The 20626-nt window shown below is 40.0% G+C and overlaps 2 protein-coding genes and 1 long non-coding RNA gene across 6 annotated transcripts in view; 1 reads left to right on the forward strand and 2 right to left on the reverse strand.

Moving 5' to 3' along the window:
- Window positions 1–1897: 1897 nt before the first annotated feature.
- Window positions 1898–5483, reverse strand: pou4f1 (POU class 4 homeobox 1). The gene is made up of 2 exons (XM_085403712.1): window positions 4632–5483; window positions 1898–4168 (listed from the first exon to the last, which is right to left on the reverse strand). The coding sequence occupies exons 1-2, from the start codon at window positions 4752–4754 to the stop codon at window positions 3185–3187; spliced, it is 1107 nt and encodes a 368-aa protein (XP_085259838.1). The 5' UTR covers window positions 4755–5483; the 3' UTR covers window positions 1898–3184.
- Window positions 5484–6020: 537 nt separating this feature from the next.
- Window positions 6021–12860, reverse strand: obi1 (ORC ubiquitin ligase 1). Its single transcript, XM_085403700.1, has 6 exons — window positions 12698–12860; window positions 12404–12539; window positions 10029–10120; window positions 9637–9858; window positions 8810–8898; window positions 6021–7780 (listed from the first exon to the last, which is right to left on the reverse strand). Exons 1-6 carry the CDS (start codon window positions 12767–12769, stop codon window positions 6445–6447), a joined length of 1947 nt encoding a protein of 648 aa, XP_085259826.1. The 5' UTR covers window positions 12770–12860; the 3' UTR covers window positions 6021–6444.
- Window positions 12777–20626, forward strand: part of LOC146678848 (uncharacterized) — a 39672-nt gene continuing 31822 nt past the window's right edge. The window contains exons 1-3 of one of the 4 annotated variants that reach the window (XR_014911468.1): window positions 12777–12896; window positions 19436–19583; window positions 20247–20442. This is a non-coding gene — a long non-coding RNA (uncharacterized LOC146678848). Of the gene's footprint in view, window positions 12897–19435; window positions 19584–20060; window positions 20443–20626 lie in introns of those variants that run through there. The other 3 variants (XR_014911467.1, XR_014911465.1, XR_014911466.1) reach the window with 3 other exon arrangements.

Genomic DNA, 20626 nt, shown 5'->3' on the forward strand with positions numbered 1-20626 from the left:
TAGAGGACTCTGTCGTAACGGGCTGACATATGGTAGGCGAGGCAGCTGGGGATGGTACCTCAGGCATCCCCTACGGCCATTAACATATTAGAGGCTATTGTGCAGGCAGACAGTCCGACTTCATCCAGAGCCCCTGTGCAGAGAGACAGCACCCCAGAGCTGTTTGATATAGGCTTTCAATAATGTATTACTCTTCAATCCGCCAACGGAGCTGTTCGTGGTGCTGAAATGATTGCCATGTGGCGTGTGCGGTGCTGCGCGTGGAGTATGTTCAGTGCCAGCGGTGTTGCGTTACTCTCAGTAGATAGTATGAGGTGGTGAAACTTTTAAGCCATTGTGTATACATACACACACACACACACACACACACACACACATATATATATATAGATATATAGATATATATATAACAGCTGTACTATTTCGTAACAATGCAACAAAAAGGACTCTGTGATAGCGGCAACCTCTAACAGGAAATTTGCAATATCACTTAATGAGCAAATAGCTTTTTTTTTTTTTTTTTTTTTTTTTTTAACATTTCATTCATTCTTTTCTTTTTTCCTAGAAAGTCTGTGTCGCGAAAGAACAGCGTTTGGAAAAATATTCTCACAACGAAAACAAATTTCTTATTATTTTTTTCACAATTTTCCTCAATTTTTAAATTAGATTTACAAAATTATGTTTAACAGAATTGAACGAATGAAGTAGTGGAATAAGGCTAGCAGTGGGGAACGCCACGAAGCAGGCCTGTTACAATTTAAATGGGAAAGCAATTGCAGAAGAAAAAATATATATATTTTCATTCAAAATGACATACGTCTATGCTAATCTTTAAAAAAGAAAAAAAGTTACAAATGACCAACAAAATTTCTTAAAAATTCAACAAAAAAGTATTTTACTTACGTTAAGGATTCGCTGTCTTCTGTCCGTGTAGCCAAAAGCTAAAGAAAAGCAATAAAGAGCAGCTTTCTCTGCTATTTAACAGCGACTTCCTTCATCCGCCTGCTTCCCCTGAAACCCCCGAAAGCTGTCTGAAAATATTGCATTTTATATCAGCAAATCGCGATTAATATTGCATTACATGCTCTTAAAAATTCCTCTTTATGAATGCAGCCGAACGTGAAGCCCCACAAAAAAAAAATTGATATAGCCTATCTGCAAGTTAGGAGTGAACAGAAATATTTGGAGGGGGTAGAGGTCACACAGTGGTCATTTTTAAAAAGAAAATCAACTTTTCTTTTTCTTTTTCCCTCTCTCTCATTCTCTCTCTCTCTCACCCTCTTTCTCTCTCTATCATCTCTCTCGCTCTCTCTGGTGTCAGTGCTCAGTTATTCTACATTAAAACTTCATTAAATGTTGATTGTTGGGCCTGTGTCAATATAGGAAGAAAACTTTTTCCTTTAACAGCCTATTACTTATTAATTCATCCTATTTTATGTTCAGATGTTTAAATAAAAGGTAAGGACAACTAAAATACAGCCTCGCAATTTACTTACTATACCAAATAAATATTATAATATAGAAAAAATAAACAAACATTTTAAGTAAAACTTATATTAGTTTATATAATAATAATAATAATAATAATAATAATAATAATAATAATAATAATAATAATAATAATAATAGAGAAACTAACGGCGCAAAAATGTAAAATTATACGTATCTAACTTTCAAAAGTTAAACTTTAAACTTTAATATTATCCTCTAAAATTAGGCAAATGTATATACAACCATTATAATGAGTTTTATATCGCTGATTAGAATAAAGCTACGCCATTTAAAACCATACCAAACGCTTTATCACGTGGCCATAGTAATGCGTTAAACTATTGCACCAGCAGTAACATTGATAATCGTGTGCCGTGCAGGCCGAATCACAACCAGGAAAAGCACAGTTTTCTTTCTTTGATTTATTAGAAGATTGCTGGAACACACCTCCCTGTTGGATTTGGCTTACAGGATGAATAGTACCAATGAAAGTAAGAGGACAACAGAGGAGAGTGGAGAAGTTGTGAAAGAGGGAAGGAGACAGTGGGACATTTTCTCCATGATGCACATGTCGCCGCAGTTTTTGTAAACATACTTTTGTGCACAAAGTAAAATATTACTTACACAACGTTTCCGTAACAGTTAACACGACAAACAACGTGGTGATCTCAATGTGAAAACAGGCATTAAACAGTGACTTACACCATCCACAAAATAAGGTCTAGCAGTAGACAACTCTGCTGTAGGCTATGCAGTGATTCTTCTTCCAATGCATAGAGTGTTTGCACTGCAAACTGAAACACATGAAAGAACGAAAAACCCCTTTTATTGATTGCGATCTCTCCTTAATGATGTAGACAGAGCTATCATGCTCTGATCTGTCTGAAACTTTTCCCAGTGATGCCAATGGTGCAGATAGACCCCCTCCCCCTTATTAATTTTGTTTCCAGAATACAGGAGCTCACCTCTGGTAAGTGATAAAGTGATGTCTGTATATACAAACGCATTTCGACATAGCCGATCTAGAAACCTAAAGGGTCCTTTGTGCAAATTCAAAATAAATATATCTGCAGATGTGACAGCCCACACAGGCTAAATTACTTCCCGTGAATTAGGATTTCATGCAGGCCTGAAAAATTATTATTTTTCCGATAGCCATAAAAAGTTTGCAACTAAATTTCAGTTCGTAGCAGCCTCCAAATAAGAATAAATGAACGGATGAATAAATGAACAGTCATGACTTAGTCTATATCAACGACAGAAAAGATCAAACCCAAACCACATTTAACAATCAGTGAGGTAATTCGTAAATGGCTATACTTCAAAATAACAGGCCTATTCGGAGAAAATAACTCGCTATAGTATCGAGCAAATTACCTCTTTCCACAAGTTTTTTTCTTTTGTTTTCTTTTATTTAAAAGGCAATGTCGACGTCGCTAAACTTTTCCCTGGTAACATCTGAGCCAAGTTTGTGTAATCTGTTATTTGCATACTTCACATTCACCGATAACGTGAAAATAAACAGGATATATGAAGCCTCATAAAATGGGTATCTAAAGTCCATTGTGCACCAGCGTGTAAAATCGCTGGAGACAAAAGACTGAAAATGGTGTCTCGGTGTCCCTTGGTCCCCAAATTCAGTCACACAACTTTTTTTTTTTTAACTTTTTTTTTAACTTCTCTTCCTCGCCCATCAGTGAGCCGCGGAAAATTTCAACCGCTTCTGCTTCTGTCTTTGGTTACAAAACCACACTCGTACCACATTTTTTTTCAGGTCCAACTTTTCAGCTATAGCTGCTATTTTCTCAGACGACGGTCGAGGTTGTACAGCGAAGTAAGCCTCCAAAGACCTCTTTTCTGGGGCTGCTATCGAGGTCCTCTTGCGTTTCTTTTCTCCTCCGCTAAAAATGTCAGGTTTGCTCATTTTTTCCCTTTGGGCCCCCTCGGCCTCTTCTAGCCAGGCCTGGAGGATGGGTTTGAGCGCAATCATGTTGTTGTGGGAGAGAGTTAAAGACTCGAATCGACAAATTGTACTTTGGCTCAGTGATCCAACGCCGGGGATTTTGAGATTAGCCAAAGCGCTGCCCACGTCCGCCTGTGTCACCCCCAGCTTGATCCTCCGCTGTTTGAAGCGCTCTGCGAAAGCCTCCAGCTCCCTTGGGTCTGTGTCCGAGTCATTAATGGAGGGAAGTCCGTTGTTTGTGAGCCCAGGGCCGCCTTGACCTCCCCCGTGATGGCCCGGTAAGAGCCCGTGGTGGGTGAGAGGTGAGTTCATGCTCATAGCTTGGTGGGAGAGGTGACTCAAACCGTGCATGTGAGAGTGCGGGTGAGCAGAGGTGGAGATGAGCCCACCACCGCCACCTCCGCCGCCACCGCCACCTCCGCCGCCCGCCACGTCGTGCGCACTGGACATTAAGCTGAGAGATGGCGAGCTGATGTGGTCCATAATGTCCGGTGGCTCCAGGTTCTGGTGGTGGTGGTGGTGATGGTGATGATGGTGGTGGGCTAGTGGCACGGTGGATGTCGACGAGCATGGCACCGTGCTCATCGTGTGGTAGGTGGCGTCGGGCTTGAACGGGTGCGTCTTGCCCTGGGACACGGCGATGTCCACGGCCGCCAAAGCCTCAGCCCGAGCCAGCAGCGTCTCATCCAGGCTTGCAAATATGTTACTCTGTAACTGCAAGAGGGGGGGATAAAAAAAAAAAAGAAAGACAGAAAGAAAGAGAGGGGGAGAATGAAGGTTTTCAAAGTGAGTAAGAAATGGGAAAGGACGTGAAGAAAAAAGGAAGGCGACAGAAAAAAAGAAAAAAGCATAAATGAATCTGTCAGTCGGGACTTTTGGCGACACATAACAGAGTCGGAGTATTCCTTCAGAAGCGGCAAGTCATAAAAATTAATACAAAAACAGTAAAGCCCGGCGTTGCGTGAGCATGCTTTCAAAAAGATCACAGACTCTTCCAGTGATTGCTGTGGAATACATGAAAAAAACATTAAGTGCGCGTCTTGGCTGAATGTGCCTTGGAGCAGCCCTTGTTATTAGGCACAGACAGCGCTCAGTGCTGCAAGCAGCTTAGGCAAGTAACAAAAAAAGAAGAAGAAAAAAAACAAGGACAAAGCGAAAGTTTTCGGGGATGGTTTACCTGTGGAGTTTGCAGACAGGCTCTCCTTATAGCTTCCGAGCTGGAATGCAGGGTGGTATACTTGTGTTCGGGTAAAGAGGGATGCATGGCGAAGTGCGGCTGTTTGCTGTTCATGGACATCATCTTGGCGAGCTTCTCCAATTAAAGTGCACGGAAAGAAGGGGGATAACGGCTACAAGAGCTAGAAAACAATCACAGACACAGAGTGATCCTTTGCCTATCCAGTAATGACGCAGTGTAGTTCGCTGTATAGTGCGCCGAGTGCAGCCTTGAGCCCGGAGATCACAGAGATGCCTGCAGTCTCTCAGACGCACTTATCTGTCTACTGTTTCCCACTGCTGGGGATGAGAGAGGCTCTTACACCTGAGCGCCTCAGATCTCGTCAAGCCCGTGCTCGGCTGCTCTCGCGAGACATAAACTGCCAGAACAGTGAACAGGCTGACAGATAAAAACTGCTCACAGGGCAGGCAATAACATCTGGAGACTGGATGCCTGCGTTTTTTAAGGGCTCACTCCTCTCCTCCCAGCCACAGAACCTCGCCGTTCCCAGTGCCTGTAGGCCTTATCTTTTAACTGGAGGCCGAATAATATTGACTTTATGCCGCAGAATTGAGCATCTGTCTATTTTAGGCTGGACGTCTGATTTCAGAAAGTTGTTTCCAATCGAGTATTAGGGAAAATATACACACAAAAACACGAGGTCTATATTTAATATGAAATTAATAAATAAGCAATTTTAAGCTTGTAGGCATCGGTATAGACATATTAAACTATTTTAATAATGTATTTTTTGTTGTAAAAGTTGTATGGTTTTCCAGTAGTTCTTGGCCCACAGTCCCATTTCTCATATTAACCCTTGGAAATACTGACACCGCCCCCTTTATCATTAGAGCCCATCATCGCCAGATGAGCACTAAACAAATTGATTTAATACACCAGTGTAACCTTGTACACAGTCTTTACCTAAATTAATTAATCCCAATGAATTAACACTTCATTTATTCAAACCACAACGGCTCCCCAATTAAAATTTCATGCAGCGATTAGAGGTATGTGAAATATACACGATATCGTTAAATTTGCATAATAAATAAGGCGCTTTCTGCGCCAATGGATTTAGTGTGCGTGGGGTCTCTAATGTGCGTCGTTACAGGCAGCATGTTTTGCAGTGTTGGTTCCACTTTCAGTGGCGACAAATTTATTACTGGTTTAATGTGTTGCAAAATTACCAGCAAAAATAGAAAAAATATGGACAGTGTGAGGAAAAAAAACAAATGTAACTGGTACACAACATATTAATCCCCAATGTCAGTGATGAGTTACTGGACCAGGCAATGCAAACCATACAGAAAGGCAAAATTAATTTTCATAATTTTTTGACTATTTAATGCATTCCCGTTTCATTTCCTAATATACATTACAACTACTAATTCAGCAATTTTTAATGACAGTCATATTCATCTGTCTTCAGTATTACAAGCCATTAGAAAGTCCAAAGACCACATTAGCAGAATACAGAAAACAAGGCTGAAGGTATACTTGGAAAATGTCTCAGCCCCAACTACAGTAGAACAAAACAGCATGGGTTAGGACTACAATGCGATCACCAGTGTGATCAGTGTGCATTAGCACATCACTAATGAGGCCTACAAGCACACTGCACAAAAACTATGACATTCCTATCTCGTTTTAGCTTAATTCTTGTAATATTACAAGAGACAAATAACAATAAGTTACACCCTAGCATCACACAATCACCATAACACTGTACCAAGAGTAGTGCACCAGGAACACATGTTTGTTTTGACATTTTTCACATGAGCTTTGAATGTTTGGTGGGACTGCTTATGGTAAAGGGACTGTGGGACTTTCTCTTTATTGGCTGACTGCTGTTCAGCGTGTGTCTGTCTCTTGTTGTGCTCACAGGCTGACCAGCAGTGTAGCCAGAGGAGGAAGAGGAGGGGTTTACAAGATCATGATCTTGTCTTGCAGGAAAGCCAGAGGGACCGGCCTTATTCTCATCCGAAGGATCAAACAGCAAATCAAAAGATAGCTCTTCGGTGTGAGAGGCCCCTCCACAGACGCCACTCTTCCTACCAGAGACTAATGCAGCACAACCTTCTTCTGCTGAACCTTTTGGAGTTTCTTTGTCGTTCAAGATGCTCTCCTTATTGTCACAAGGTTGGTGATTGTTATGCTTGTTGTGCGTCACTGGTTTACCAGCATGGCTTGACAAGGCATTAGGGAATGTTTGAGGCTCTGGAACTAGGGTGTTGTCCATATCTGTGGAAAGACAGGAATCAACAGAGAGCCCTGGACTACAGGAACTCTCACCCTCCAGCATCATGGAGTCCAACTCTGAGATTTTGTTCAGGTAGGCCACATCCATACAGGCCTCACTGGACATGTGGAAACTATCTGACTCATCAACCACAAAATTAGTGGATCCCTTGATAGAGCTTCCTTTACTTGAACCTGTACATGACTGGTCAGAGTTGGATTTGTCCCAGCCTGCCCAGAAGACAGACTTTGAGGGCTCCAAGTCATTTGGAGGCAAGCCTTTGGGGAATTTCTCAACACTGTTGAATTGGTTCTCCAGTGTGGTACTGCTCTTATCAGGACTGGGAACCTCTTCAAAATCAAGCCTCCTTAGATAAGACCCAGGTTTAAATGCAACTTTCTTCTCACGGATGCCTGGGCTTCTCAGAGTCAGGGAGCGGAAAGCAGATGATGGAGTACTGGGCAAAAAGTCAGAGGAGGTGCCTTCCGAGGCCTCGTTTTTCTGCTTTCCTGTCAGATTTTTACTGAAATCTTTGTGATCTGCGGATGGCATCAACATCAAACTGTGATTTCTAGAAAATGTGCCACATTCTGCCTCTGGATTGCTGCAGATCAACTTCCTCTCATTGTCACTCAAGCTTCTCATCATCATGTTGACTTTCTGCTGCTTTGTGAGAGTTTCCTTAGCAGCCTTGCAACTCCCACACGCTTCCTGCACTTCAAGAGATTTCTTCTCAGACACCCTGATCCGACTCTCCAGCTCATCAATGTACTGGTCACTGCGCTCAAGAGCCCTTTTCAAGTGGTCCACATCGCGCTGATACTGCTGAATTTTAGCTTCCAGTGCTGCGACTGTGTATCGGCCAAACCTGGCGACAGATCATTTAGTATTTAATTTAGAACAGAAAATTCAATACTTTTCAATATTTTTTTTTGTTAATCTTTGAAATGTAGTCTATTTAAAAAAAAAAAATCAAATGTAGAAACTCAACAAAAACTGAGATATAAATAAAAACAACCTTACATTTTTCTTTTGGGGAGAAAAAGATTGTAAATGGCGATTTCACAGAAAAAAAAAAGGGCATCTATGTCACATAGGAGTGACTAATGTCAGCCTGGCTCTGGCTACAACATGAATCAAAAACTCAGTATTCAACATGCAAATCCTCATTATTAAAACAGAAGTAATCATTTTAAAATCTATAATAACAACCCAGTAAGCCAAGAACACATTATTACTAGAAGATGCTCAGCAGCAAGAGTGGCTGCAAGAGTGGACCTTATCGACTAATGGCAGCAATTGAGTATTACAATGAGAAAAAAACCAAGGTTCCTCAATTGCAAAATTGACATAGAATAATATTTTTATCTTAACTGTGACTTAAGAAACCCACAAAGGTAGTTATTTACAAAACCTTGCATTGATTTGTAAGTCATCGTATCTTTAATCAAACTCCGGGCTTGGCAGATGTGAGCTTCTTGGTGGTTATGGAAAGTATTACAGTTTAGGATGCATATGTGCTCAAGCACTTCTGTCTGACTGCGCCACCTTTATACTGCAGCAGCAACTCACACCCAAGCTGCATGCTGGGCTATTTCTCAACCTACTATTTAGTCAATGGCGCAATGTGTGTTGCCCGTCTTCAGTCTGCTCTGATCTTGCCTTCCAAAACGTTTCCTCGTCTCATTTGTACCATAGCTACTCCTAACGCGCTGGTGTTACACAAACAGAGGTGCCATCACAGTTCCAGTTGATCTGAGCTGGATTCCAAATTGACTTATTTTAACCTGCTTATGAAAGTGTGATTTTTTTGTGTGTGTGATTTTAAGACTATGCTCAAGTATAAACCTAAAAAGATTCTTAGATATTGAGGGCAAAGGTTATACATGATACTTACTTCTGAGGAGATCTGCTAGCCACCTCTGCTTTCAGTCTCATGTTTTCTTGCACAAGGTCGACATTTTGAGACCGCAATGTCTTATTTGCCTGAAGGTGGTAAAGTAAACATTATCAAAATATTTCTATTATTCCAAAAAAAACAAAAAACAGCAAGTTACATTATATGGACAAAAGTACTGGACCACACCTGTTAATCTCCATCTAATCTAATTCAAGTATTTTCAGTCCCATTGCCAGAGGTATATTTTAAAAAATACATACAAAATAAAGCACCTAGCCATGCAGACTGCCTTTACAAACATTTCTGGGGAGAGCAAGAAAATAAAAATAAATCGTAAAAAATTGAATTTGAGCGTGATACCATAACAGGATGCCACCACTGCAGGAAATCAGTTTGTGAAATTTCTTATTTCCTGCATATACAATCGGCACAAAATTTGTTTGACGTGGATTTCAATGGCTGAGCAGCTCCCACATGTGTAATATGTAGGTGGTACAGAATTTTTGTCCATATATTGTGTGGTAAAACAAGTAATCGAGCGCAATAAACTTCGAAGCAACATCCATTTAGCTTTACTTGGAATACAAGAATCAAGCAGGTAAAAAAAATAATACTACCAGAACGCTTTTCCTTATATAAAGTAATAAATCGGAATAATTACATGCAATTAATATGTCTACTTTCAACTGTTTCATTAAAACACTCTTTAGACAACTAAAATACCGAACAGTGAACTAACTGCATCTATCAGAAAACAGTGAATTCCTGCTTTAAGGGTCAATTTACTGAAACCTGTAATGTCCTAAATGTTACAGGCTTCATACCTCTTTGAGCTTATCCATGTCTTTCTTTACTTTATCACAGACATCTGTGGCTGCTCGCAGCTTGTTTGTCCACTCCTCCAGGACAAATGGAGCGACCCTTTGTTCATCCAGTTGCACTATATTAATGCTGCAGGGATCCAAAGCAGTCTTCAGTTGCTCCTCCAAGCTTTGATTTTTGGTTTTCAGCTCCTCGTTTTCTCTCATGAGCCCTTCAATTTCCTCCTGTTAGAGAGAGAGAAAAAAAATGAAAATATCATTTGGAAATAATGATATCGAGTGAGATACTAATACAGCTGTGATTATACTTTTATTAACTCTTTTTTTTCTAAACGGCTGTAAATAATAAACATAGGAAAGCATACTAAACATAACAGAGCACGTCAAACCAATACCTCATACTCGCGTAAAATTAATTCCCCTCTCGTTTTTCTGAGACATTTTCTCACAGAAGGACTATCACTGTGATCACCCTCATTTGTTCCTCCTGTAACACAAGCACACAAGTACAGTAAATGATTAACACAATAGACCACAAAACACATTTAAGTAATGTTCCAAGTAATATCAGCTGGCTTTTATGTGGCTTTGTTGTTACCTTAGCACAACATAAGAGTAATAAAGAGGCAAGCGTAAAACTGAAGAACATTCAAGGCTTGAGGTGCTGCCATGTAAAATGCAGGCAAATTTATAGTGCACAGGGAAATTGTGACTGATTTTCACAAGAGAAGACCATCATTTGTAACATTCCTTTTAATAATTTGCTTACATGTTCTCTTTTTAGCACAAAGATTGTTTATTTGGTAAATACATCTTAAAAACAAAAAAAAACAAAAAAAACAAGACCAAATTGGGTTAAAGGAAATCTCTAAAATGATTTATCTCTTTATTTTAATCTTTTCACACGTTCCTGTCTCACGTCTTTATGGTATAGCTTCAACAAGGTGCTGGAAATATTCCTCTGAGATTTTGGTCCATGTTGAAATGATAGCATCACACAGTTGCTGCAGGTTTGTTGACTGAACATCCATAATGTTAATCTCCCATTCCACCACTTCCGAAAGGCGGATTAAGATCTGGTGACTGTGAAGGCCATTTAAGTACAGTGAACTCATTGTAATCTTTGAGAAATCAGTCTGAGCTTTATGACATGGTGTGTTATCCTACTGAAAGCAGCGACCAGAAGATGAGTACTCTGTGAGTACTCAAAGTGGTGCACTTATCAGCAAAAACACTCAGGTAAGGCTGTGATGCTTAAACAATTCTCAGCTGATACTAGGAGAGTCAAAGTGTGTCAAGAAAATATCCTATGTGCATTTACACCAACGGCAGCCAGAAAACAGTTTATACAAGGCAGGATGGATCCATTCATATTGTTTTCACCAAATTCTGACCTACCATCTAAATATCAAAGCAGAAGACTCGAGACTCAGCCAACAATTTCCCAGTCTTCTGCTGTCCCGCTGTGGTGAGCCCATATCAATTGTTGCCTCAGTTACTTATTCACAGCTGATAGGAGCGGCACCTGGTGTTTCATCCGTTTCAATGTTGGACTTATTGTGCATTCAGAGATGCTCTTCTTCACACCTTAGTTGTAGCAAGTGGTTATTTGAATTACTGTTGCTTTCTTGTCAACTCTAAGCAGTCTGGTTTTTCATCTGATCTCTTGCATCATTATAGCATTTTTAATCAGGGAAAATGGGACTCACTGGATATTTTCTCTTTTTCAGACCATTCTCTATAAACCTTACAGATGTTTGCGTGGGAAAATCCCAGCAACCATGTTACATTTAAAGTCACTTAAATTACATTTTCCCCCATTCTGATGCTCTATTTGAACTTCACCAGGTTCGCTTGACCACATCTCTGAGTCTAAATGGATTGTGTTGCTCTCATGTAACTGATTAGATATAGATATATGCATTAGATAAATGCATCAACAAGTGTATCTAATCAAGTGGCCAATGATTGATATTAAAATTCCAACGGTACAGGTGAAACAACTGCAATAATAAAGTCTTTGTTTTTGCAAGAAACAGCTCCGTGAATGACTGAAACAATCAAGTCTGAATCAAGTTTTTGGGGCTAAGCTTAGCTATATGTCTGCATGTCAGTGAGTACTGTCTGGTATTGTTACAAAGAAATCCAAACTGATCTGCCAACAAAAATAGAGAGTAAACGCTGGAAAACAGCAGGGTTGTATGATTAAAACTAAATACATAAAATTCATATATTCAAATATGCCTCACACAAGTTCAAAGGAAACCTAAAACATTTATTTTTCAGTACAACTGTCTTAGATATATCACCTCGTGCTACCTTTGCCTGCATAAACTGTAGCCAGTTTGTTTTATGGATAAGGGAATACAGTTTTACAGACTGCAGGTAAGCCTGCAGTAAGAAAATCAACAGTTTTCCAATAAGCATTTGGAAAGGATGGATCCCCCAGCCCCTGTCAAACGCTTAAACACTGCAAACAATGCTTGCGTTCATAAAGGAGTTATTTTTATGCTGACTTACTCTGAAGCTGCAACAAGCAATCTCACTAAATATGATCCAACTTGCTTTATTAACTGAAATCGTCAACTTGGGGATATTGCTAACAAAACAAACGTCACGGCTCATAGAAAGTTGCCTGCAAAACTTGAGGCCGTGCTTTGTTGGGAGCACAATGAAAAGAAGACTCAGCTGTGAGATGCTGCAGGCAGGCAGATCACCTCTTCTCTTCTGCTTCAAGCCTGCTTTCCTTTGTTTGCCCGCAACTACTCACCGATGATTTCCCTGCAGGGGTTCTCTGTTGTGATGGGGACTCTGCAGGTGGGACACTGGTTAGCTTTCTTTAACCACATTTCCATGCAGGATGAACAGAACACGTGGTGGTTGGAACAAATAACCGGCTGCCTAACCTGCACCGAGAAAAACACGAGCAAATTAACCCACTAGCACAACCAAACACAACAAACAACGGTCACCTCCGTTTAACTCATGTAGGAAACAGTTTGCCTAGTTTGTTTACCAAACCATAGGCGCTAACGAGGAGGTTAAAAAATCGAACGACGCTTACCTTTCCGAGGCATATCTGGCAGGAAATTGGCAAAGTGAGAGAGAGGGTAGATGCCTGGTAGTTCAGAGCCATTTTTCATTAAAAATGTAACTCACTTCCCTGAAGAGGTACAAATCTCCCACCAAACCGCTGCGTCGCGCGCCGAGCCTCACAACTACAGAAACCCAGAGGGGTCAAAAGGCGGTACTTCGCGAAACAGGTACAGTTGCCCTTCACCCGTAATTTTATAATACTAAAATTATGTCTTCTTCACTGGGTTTGACAGTGAAGAAGACACACACAAGTATCTTGTTGTAATGTATTCTAGTCACGGCTAAACCAGGGCACAATAGCTTTATCACTTGCCAGTGTTTAAGCAAACTATTGTTATTTTAAACCGGAAATAGAAAAGCGTTAGGAGTAATGTGGACTCTATTTGATAAATGTACGTCCAATATTGATGAAGGCGATAAAACCAGACATTACACCTGTCTGTGGTTCATTCAGTATTGTATATACATACTTTATACATTTTTAAAAAAGTATTTTCCTTCTCCTGACTTTATTTTGCATATTTGTCATGCTTACATGTTTTAGATTTCAGAGACGTTTTAATATCAGACAAACATAAACTAAGTTACTACAAAATTCAGTTTTAATTGATGAGTTATTAAGGGGAAAAACTATCCAAACCTACTTGGCACTATGTGAAAAATTAACTGCCTGCTATCATAAATTAACTGTGATTAACCATTTTTTTTAAACATGCTCATGTTCAGTTTCACTAGCCACTGCCAGGCCTGAATGCTGCCAGACCTGTTAAATACACCACTTAAATGGAACCTTTCTGATAAAGTTGACCAAAAAGGCTCCCACAAAGGCTCATCTCACAGTATCCAAAAACATCTTGATGATCCCCAAGACATCTGGGATAATATTTGAACTGACAGGACAACAGTTGGAAGTTTAGAAGGTTTTATGCCATTAAATGTGGCATAAAACTAACACAGCATTTCATAAAGAGAACATCACATCAACACTCTGCCTAACATGGTGGTGGTAGTGTCATGGTCTGGGACTGCTTCCAGCTCCATTGATGGAACCATGAATTCGGCTCTCTAACAAAAAACCTACAAAGAGAATGTCCATCCATCAGTTCACGCCCTGAAGTTCAAGTTCACTTGGACAGTGATCTAAAATGCAACGAGCGGGTTGACCTCTGAATAGCTTTAAAAGAAGGTTTGGAGTGAGCTAATAAGAAGTCTGGACCCAAATCAGATTGAGATGCTTTGACAGGTCCTTGCTGCTTGAAAACCCTCCAGTGTGTTTGAATTAAAATAACTCTGCAAAGAAGAGTTGGCCAAAATTCCTCCACAGTGATGTGAAAGCTTCATTGACAGTTATTGCAGAGGCTTGATTGCAGTTCTAGGCGCCAAGGGTGGCACAATCAGTCATTAGGTTTCCGGGGGTAAATACTTTTTCACACAGAGCTAGGTAAGTTTGGATATTTTTTTTCCTTAATAAATAAAGTCATAGTTTAAAAACTATGATTTTTTATTTTTTTACACAGCTTATATTTGTCTGATATTAACCTCCTAAGACCCAAACTCTTTCATGGCATGCATATTTAATTTCTCTTTGCTTTTTGGGCTGTTTGGGACCTGATGAATTTAAAAACAAAGAATTACCAGTTGCTGTTTTTTACTTGATTTTTGTTTCTGAGAAAAATGAGATCCACATATTAAATTTCGATAGAACAGTGACAGTATAATGTCCTCGTGAGTGGATAAGAGCAAAATTTTGTATTTTGGTCTAGACATCCCAAAATGTAATGTCCACATATGTGGACACCAGATCCTAGGAGGATAAAATCTGTTCCGCAAGAAAAAGAAATAAAAAGAAATCAATAACATGGCAAATATGTTTTCACAGCTGTGTATACAAGATGGATGTGCCTTCCAGGCCTGAAAGATGAAACCACGGTTTAATAGCCTTAAACCTTTGTTGTGGCAATAAGGAGACCTCTCGTCAGGTTTTAAACGAAGTCCAGTTGTACTAAAGTCTGTGGGAAAATGACAGTTTGGGTTCTCATGTCTGTGACCCCAGTAAACACTTTCAATCACTAGTTTCAGGTCTTATTAAATACATTATCTACACTATCTACAATATGTTCCCCTTTAGAGCCAGGAGGCCTATTGCTAAGTTGAGAGCAATCTGCTGGTGCCTTGATACAGTATCTTTACTTCACATAACAGTGTGTTTAAAGGATTCTTTTAAGGTTGTACTTTATTAATTCCTTCTTTAGTTTGACATCATGGAAACCATGATGTCAAACTAAAGAAGAGAGATTTAAAAAATGCAATGTATTTTTTTTTACATATTACAAAACATGTTTTACAAATGTTTGTAAGAACTCACTGTGGAGACCCCAAGCAATGAGTCCTAATGACTTTAGGCCTAACAGAAATGCATTGATTATTGGTGCTCCAAATAGAGAGCTCATTTAAGAAAGCTTGTATGTGTTGAGGATCCATTGATGATTACAACAACAGTACTTAACTTTTTTTCACATATTATAGGTCTTCTGTCTGAATTAATACATTGGGGTTATCATCAATAATTAGTTGGGAAAGCAAACCCAATTTAACATATCATCATTTTTTTTCCATATAGTTTAAAACGTGATTTCCTATTTTCAAGTTTACTATGTTGTATTTGGGAAAGTTGCACATCACTGCATTTTGCAATGCAAATATGACCATGTGTGCATATGATGCAAACTACAACATTTTTCTTTCACAGAATACACTCCTGGATTTGATGGGCAAGGCAGCTGTATTCCCTATAAAAATCTATAAAGCTACCTTTCATCCAGGGGAATGCTGAAATTTTGGATGTATAATTTGCATGCCACAGATTATACTGGTAAATTATTTTAAAAATGAACTTCCAAAATAAAGTCCTGAAAGAGGCTTCAATGGTTCAGTGTAGTAAGAAAAATGTAATAATAAAATATTAACTTTTCATACACACAGCAGCACAACTGCTTTCTATTTGGGTTACACTGTAAACAAATATAGCTGTTCTCTAGTAAACTCACTACACATTGAACTTCTGGCAAAACTTTAAGTAAAGAATGATTAACTGGGTAGAAATTATTAAGAAAATTGGTCACTATAGGTCAATACACTCCCAGTAAAAACAAGATATTTAGCTTCGAATTTCCATCTTTATAGTTTTTGTAAAATGATAATTTACAGCAACGTACAAAGATCAAGGGGGATGCATGACAGAAACTAACTGCAAATTGAAAATCTCTTAAATAGATGCCACAAATATCTCATTCATTCAGTTAGAAAACGATTGCATTGCAATATTTTGTGATGCCTAAATGATCTAATTTATAAATAACAATACAGAGTGACCAAATATTAGCATAATATTCACTACAAGTATTTCAAATTACATCTGCCCCACAGCTTAGCCCCACAAAGCCATTACTCATATCTAAACCAACATGTCCTGTGCACATTGCATCTTAAGCCAGGACATCTTCTCAAGATCTAATATGATTAGAATTGACTGACTTCAAAATAACCTTGTACACTGATCCCAGTTTGAAAACATCACCAGTACTTGTTTGATTGTTTAGTGGTCTATTAGGTGGATCACAGGCTTCCATGTGTTCTCACTCATTTTTCATACCACCAGAGAACATTTGGAGTAAATGTACGTAATGAATATGTTTAAGTTAAATCAGTTAGAGAGCAACATCAGTGTAGAATCAATTTAAATGCCATTATTCAATGTTACTCTTCATTATCCCTAAACAATGAGAATATTTTAATGTATACAGACTTCTGAAGGAGAGGCAGCAGGAACATATTCAAATATTTTTAGTAACTGTATCCGATTGGACTGAAAAAAAAAACAATGTGGATGTTATGTGCAAGCTTTCATATAATTCTATATTAATCCCTGCATTGAAAACAACTTCAAAGTACGCCTTACACACAAGATGCTGTCAGAGGCACTTTCCAGTGTGCCACAGCAAACCTGCAAAACTGTAAAAGAAGTGGTTAATGAATTTACTTCAGGGCAACTTGTCCTAAAATAACCAATATCAGGCCAAAATGAAAGAAATACCCATTGTCCCACTGCGATTGCTTTGCTTTGCAACAGGCCGGCCATTAATTGGTGACAGTCAATTAATCACAGCCGGCACAGACGGCTGCATCTATTGATCTTGTCCCAGCACTTATTTTTCATCCCTAAATGACACCGATTGCCATATTTGACCAGCATGTGTAATGGACAGTGAAGAACCAATGACCCAAGTGTCATTCTTGTCACTGGTCGGGATCTCGATCCCTTCCCCCATCTCTGGCAAATAGCATCTTTACCATTTAGCTGGGAAAGGTTTAGACTGCCCTAAGAGCACAGCAGCGAAACAGTGTGCTCTGGTGCTCAGATGACCTTTTCTGTTTAAGGCTTAATCTCTGACAAATGCTTGCTTTAATTAGCCTGATACCCCCTGCCTAGACTGCCTCCCCACCCTCCCTCTCTCCCTCGGCATGTAGTGTTCTGCTTTTCTTTCTCTCTTTTCAATTTGACTTTTGGAAATCCTCAAACCTGAAAAACCTTCCCTCTGTGTATTGCTATTTTATTGGAAAAATATTAAGTGTCTTTTTTCAACACATAATTGTGATCATGGGATTTCAGGATATCTTCCAGGATATTATTCAGCACACTCTAGTTTATTTAGCTCAATAATACGAAATAAGTGCACATAATGAATGTCTAGGACTTGAATTTGAAAGTGTGTCCACAGAACAAAGCACAAGGAAAGCAGTAGGTTTCAGGTCAGGATTTGTTGGAGTAAAGATTAGCCAGGGCACATTAGGAGGCTTAAGATAACACACAACAGCAACCTGCATGCCTCATCTATCGATCAGGCTCTATCAGAGACGGGGAGTGTGTGTATGTGTGCAAATTCAAGAAAACGACAGATGGTTTATGCTTTCAACAACCGTAAAGTACTCGAAAGTACCCCTAAGTAATGTCATAATTTAATATAGAAATTGTGTAATATTCGTAGAAAATGAATATGTCAATTGCACAAGAAGAATCTGATGCAGAGTCTTCTGATTGTCTAGATTAAACTGGGCAAATGTTGCTGAACTGTTTATAATACTGTTGAAATCAATTCCTCTCACAGCCTCTGCTTCACCCAGAGACTGCACAAGACCATGCATCCTTTCCACTGCAGGAGCAAACACAAGAAAAAGAGATGCATGGCTACAAATCCCTGTTTTATTGGAAAGGGGCCTAATTATTAGGATGTAAGTCAGGCTGTGACTGGAGGGCCGTCTCCTTGATGCGGGCCCGGTTTATATTTATCCCCTTCTCTGCAGCTACAGCAGCAGTGCCACCATCACTACCAGCAGTGTGTGGCGCTTTTATTACATCGCCCACAGGCAGGTTCAGCCCTGTCACAGTCACACACATTCAAGCATACACTCACACACACACAGCCTGCAGGACCGGCAGCCAGTTGAGTCCCCTCCACAGCAGAGTTGCCCTGCATCCCCATGCAGAGCCCCACATGGGCCCATGGGACACTGGAGGGAGGGAGCGGGTATTATGGTAATACTATGGCCTGCTGCTCCCTTCCCCTCTCCTGCAGCACAGCTGGGAAAGACCATCATTACAAGTATTGTAGCAATCTGTTTAAGAGGGACACATTGGAGAGATTGGGTGACAGAGAGAGGATGAGTGCTGCATACATAGATCACATAAAATATGATTTAAATGTGTGTGAGGGGACCAGGAATAAAATGCAAAACTTGTTATGAACACCTTATATCAAGTCTACTGTCAGAATGGCCAGCTGTAAATCTCTATTTTCCCCTTTTTTACTTTTTTATTTTATTAAAGGTTTCTCGTGTTGAGCTGGTCATATCTCAAGATAGGGGGCCTGTGGCACATAAGGAATAAATAGGACATAAAGTACTTGAATCTCTAATGCCTCATATAGCTTTACCAATCCATATTGTAGTGTGTCACAGGCTAGAAATCCATTAGAAAACGTCTGAAATCAAACAGCCCTGAAATGGTGCGAACACACTGCTGTTAGGGTCAAATTACCCTGATTTCATGTACAAATTCACTAACCAATTATTTAAGGACACAAATCGAGTACAGGAGGTATTCCTGTGAAGGTAACCCCTTACATCGCATATCTCACCGCATCAGTTTGAATAGCAATAGGTTAATGATTATATATCAAGGACGTCTGATCAGAATAAACAGCCTACTCCACTATTCTGGGAGAAGATTAGACCTTTGACAGAGCAGTCACTCACTGTCGGATTAGGCTGCTCAAAGCCATCCATCTACTTGTCTTGTTTTGGAGCAAAAAAGAGCAGGCTGTGAATCAGAGCCTTCCTTAGACTCCATCATCCTCACAGCATTTTTAGGAAACAGAGATATCCATTACATCCTCTTTCTCACCCCCCCTTCTTCTTCCCCCTGCCCTCCTTCTCGTTCTATTTCCAGCTCAGTTTTGAACAGAAAGTTCGATTGATAAAGTGCAGAATCTATAAGCGCACGCACAGAGGTGAAGGGTTATTGAATATTCTGAAGACGAACTATTAAAAATGCATATTATCTCATTATTCCTGCTGCCAAATAACTCGAAACTGTATATGCCAGAAGATGGAAAATGGCTCTCCTTGTCTTCTTTTCTTGACCTGACAGAGGGCGCATGAAGAGGAGACAAGGGAGGGAGCAGAATGGTCTTTTAAAAACTGCTTCACTGCACTAATGTTCCTGAAACCTGAGCTCTTATTGGATCTGAAGGGCATTATAAGACAAGGCATCCTCCACCCTCTACCCCTGTTTAAAGGTGAGTGTATTACTGACTTCCTCACAGCAGCAGTTGGTGAGAACGCGCTGTTTATTGGTGATGTCACGTTATTTTCTTTTGTAAAAACAGCCACTGAGAGGGCTGGTGAAATAATGTTCAGAAAAGACATTTGTCAGCACTTACCCTCCCCCTGCGCCTCACTCTTAGCACACACACACACATTCACATACTCTCTCTCACATGTGCACATACACACACATACACACACACCAGGAGGCCTTATTAATTATTTGTAGCCACTTGACTTCATATTGTGCTTCCAGTGGCTTGGTCAAAGATTATAATTACCACTTCCCTGTTTGTATCATTTTCCATCTCCTGTGCTTTTAGTGCAGTATTACTTCTCTTGTCCCCCTCTCTCTCCCTCTCTTCCTCCCTCTCTCCCCGTATACACAAGACCAAAAGTGCAGGCACATCATTTATTGATAAGACAAAAAGAATGTAATGAAATTATCAATGTTCTTGAATTAATTATGAACATGATTAAGAAAGCTAAAATCTCAGGAGCCAGTCTCTCATTACCCATTCACTCTTAGGGATTGCTTTCATTCAGGGAAGGAGAGGCGAAAAAGCCTTCCAGCAGAGCCCACTCCAGCTCAGCTCTTCTCCCCGTGTGCCTGTCCCCTTGTCTCTGCTTGCCAGGCCAGTTGACCAACCCTCCAACAAACCAGCCACCGGCCCGCCTGGACGGCTCGCTCGCGCCCAGGCTTGTTACTGTGAGGTAGTCAGACGCAGCTAGCTGCCTCGTGGCCTCTGACATTTGCGTGGAAAAAAAAAAAAACGAGGATGTGCTCAACTTTCCTCTCCTACACCTGCGATCGCGCTCTGGGGTCTCAAGGTAAGTGAAACTTTTGTCATTAGACTTAAACGGTTTAAGTTATCAGTTGTAGCTGTGTTTTCCACACATGTCTATGTGTCTGTTAACTGCTACAAGAAATAACTTTCACTATATCATATCAGTGAGAGTGAGTGCTTTCTTCATCTTATTTTACAGGGAAAATTAGAACAACATAACTATATTG

This window comes from Rhamphochromis longiceps, linkage group LG1 (assembly GCF_057381845.1).
Source record: "Rhamphochromis longiceps isolate RC_006_pf linkage group LG1, R_longiceps_female_GT1.1, whole genome shotgun sequence".
NCBI classification, from domain to species: domain Eukaryota; kingdom Metazoa; phylum Chordata; class Actinopteri; order Cichliformes; family Cichlidae; genus Rhamphochromis; species Rhamphochromis longiceps.

What these genes read in the sequence shown, in the direction of transcription:
- pou4f1 (XM_085403712.1), bottom strand. Translation starts at nt 4,754, where the DNA reads ATGATGTCCATGAACAGCAAACAGCCGCACTTCGCCATGCATCCCTCT. An exon ending in CCTGTCTGCAAACTCCACAG is followed by an intron (nt 4,169 to 4,631) that starts GTAAACCATCCC and finishes CCCCTCTTGCAG; the next exon opens with TTACAGAGTAACATATTTGC.
- obi1 (XM_085403700.1), bottom strand. Translation starts at nt 12,769, where the DNA reads ATGGCTCTGAACTACCAGGCATCTACCCTCTCTCTCACTTTGCCAATT. An exon ending in TAATTTTACGCGAGTATGAG is followed by an intron (nt 9,859 to 10,028) that starts GTATTGGTTTGA and finishes TCTCTCTAACAG; the next exon opens with GAGGAAATTGAAGGGCTCAT. An exon ending in GCTAGCAGATCTCCTCAGAA is followed by an intron (nt 7,781 to 8,809) that starts GTAAGTATCATG and finishes ATCTGTCGCCAG; the next exon opens with GTTTGGCCGATACACAGTCG.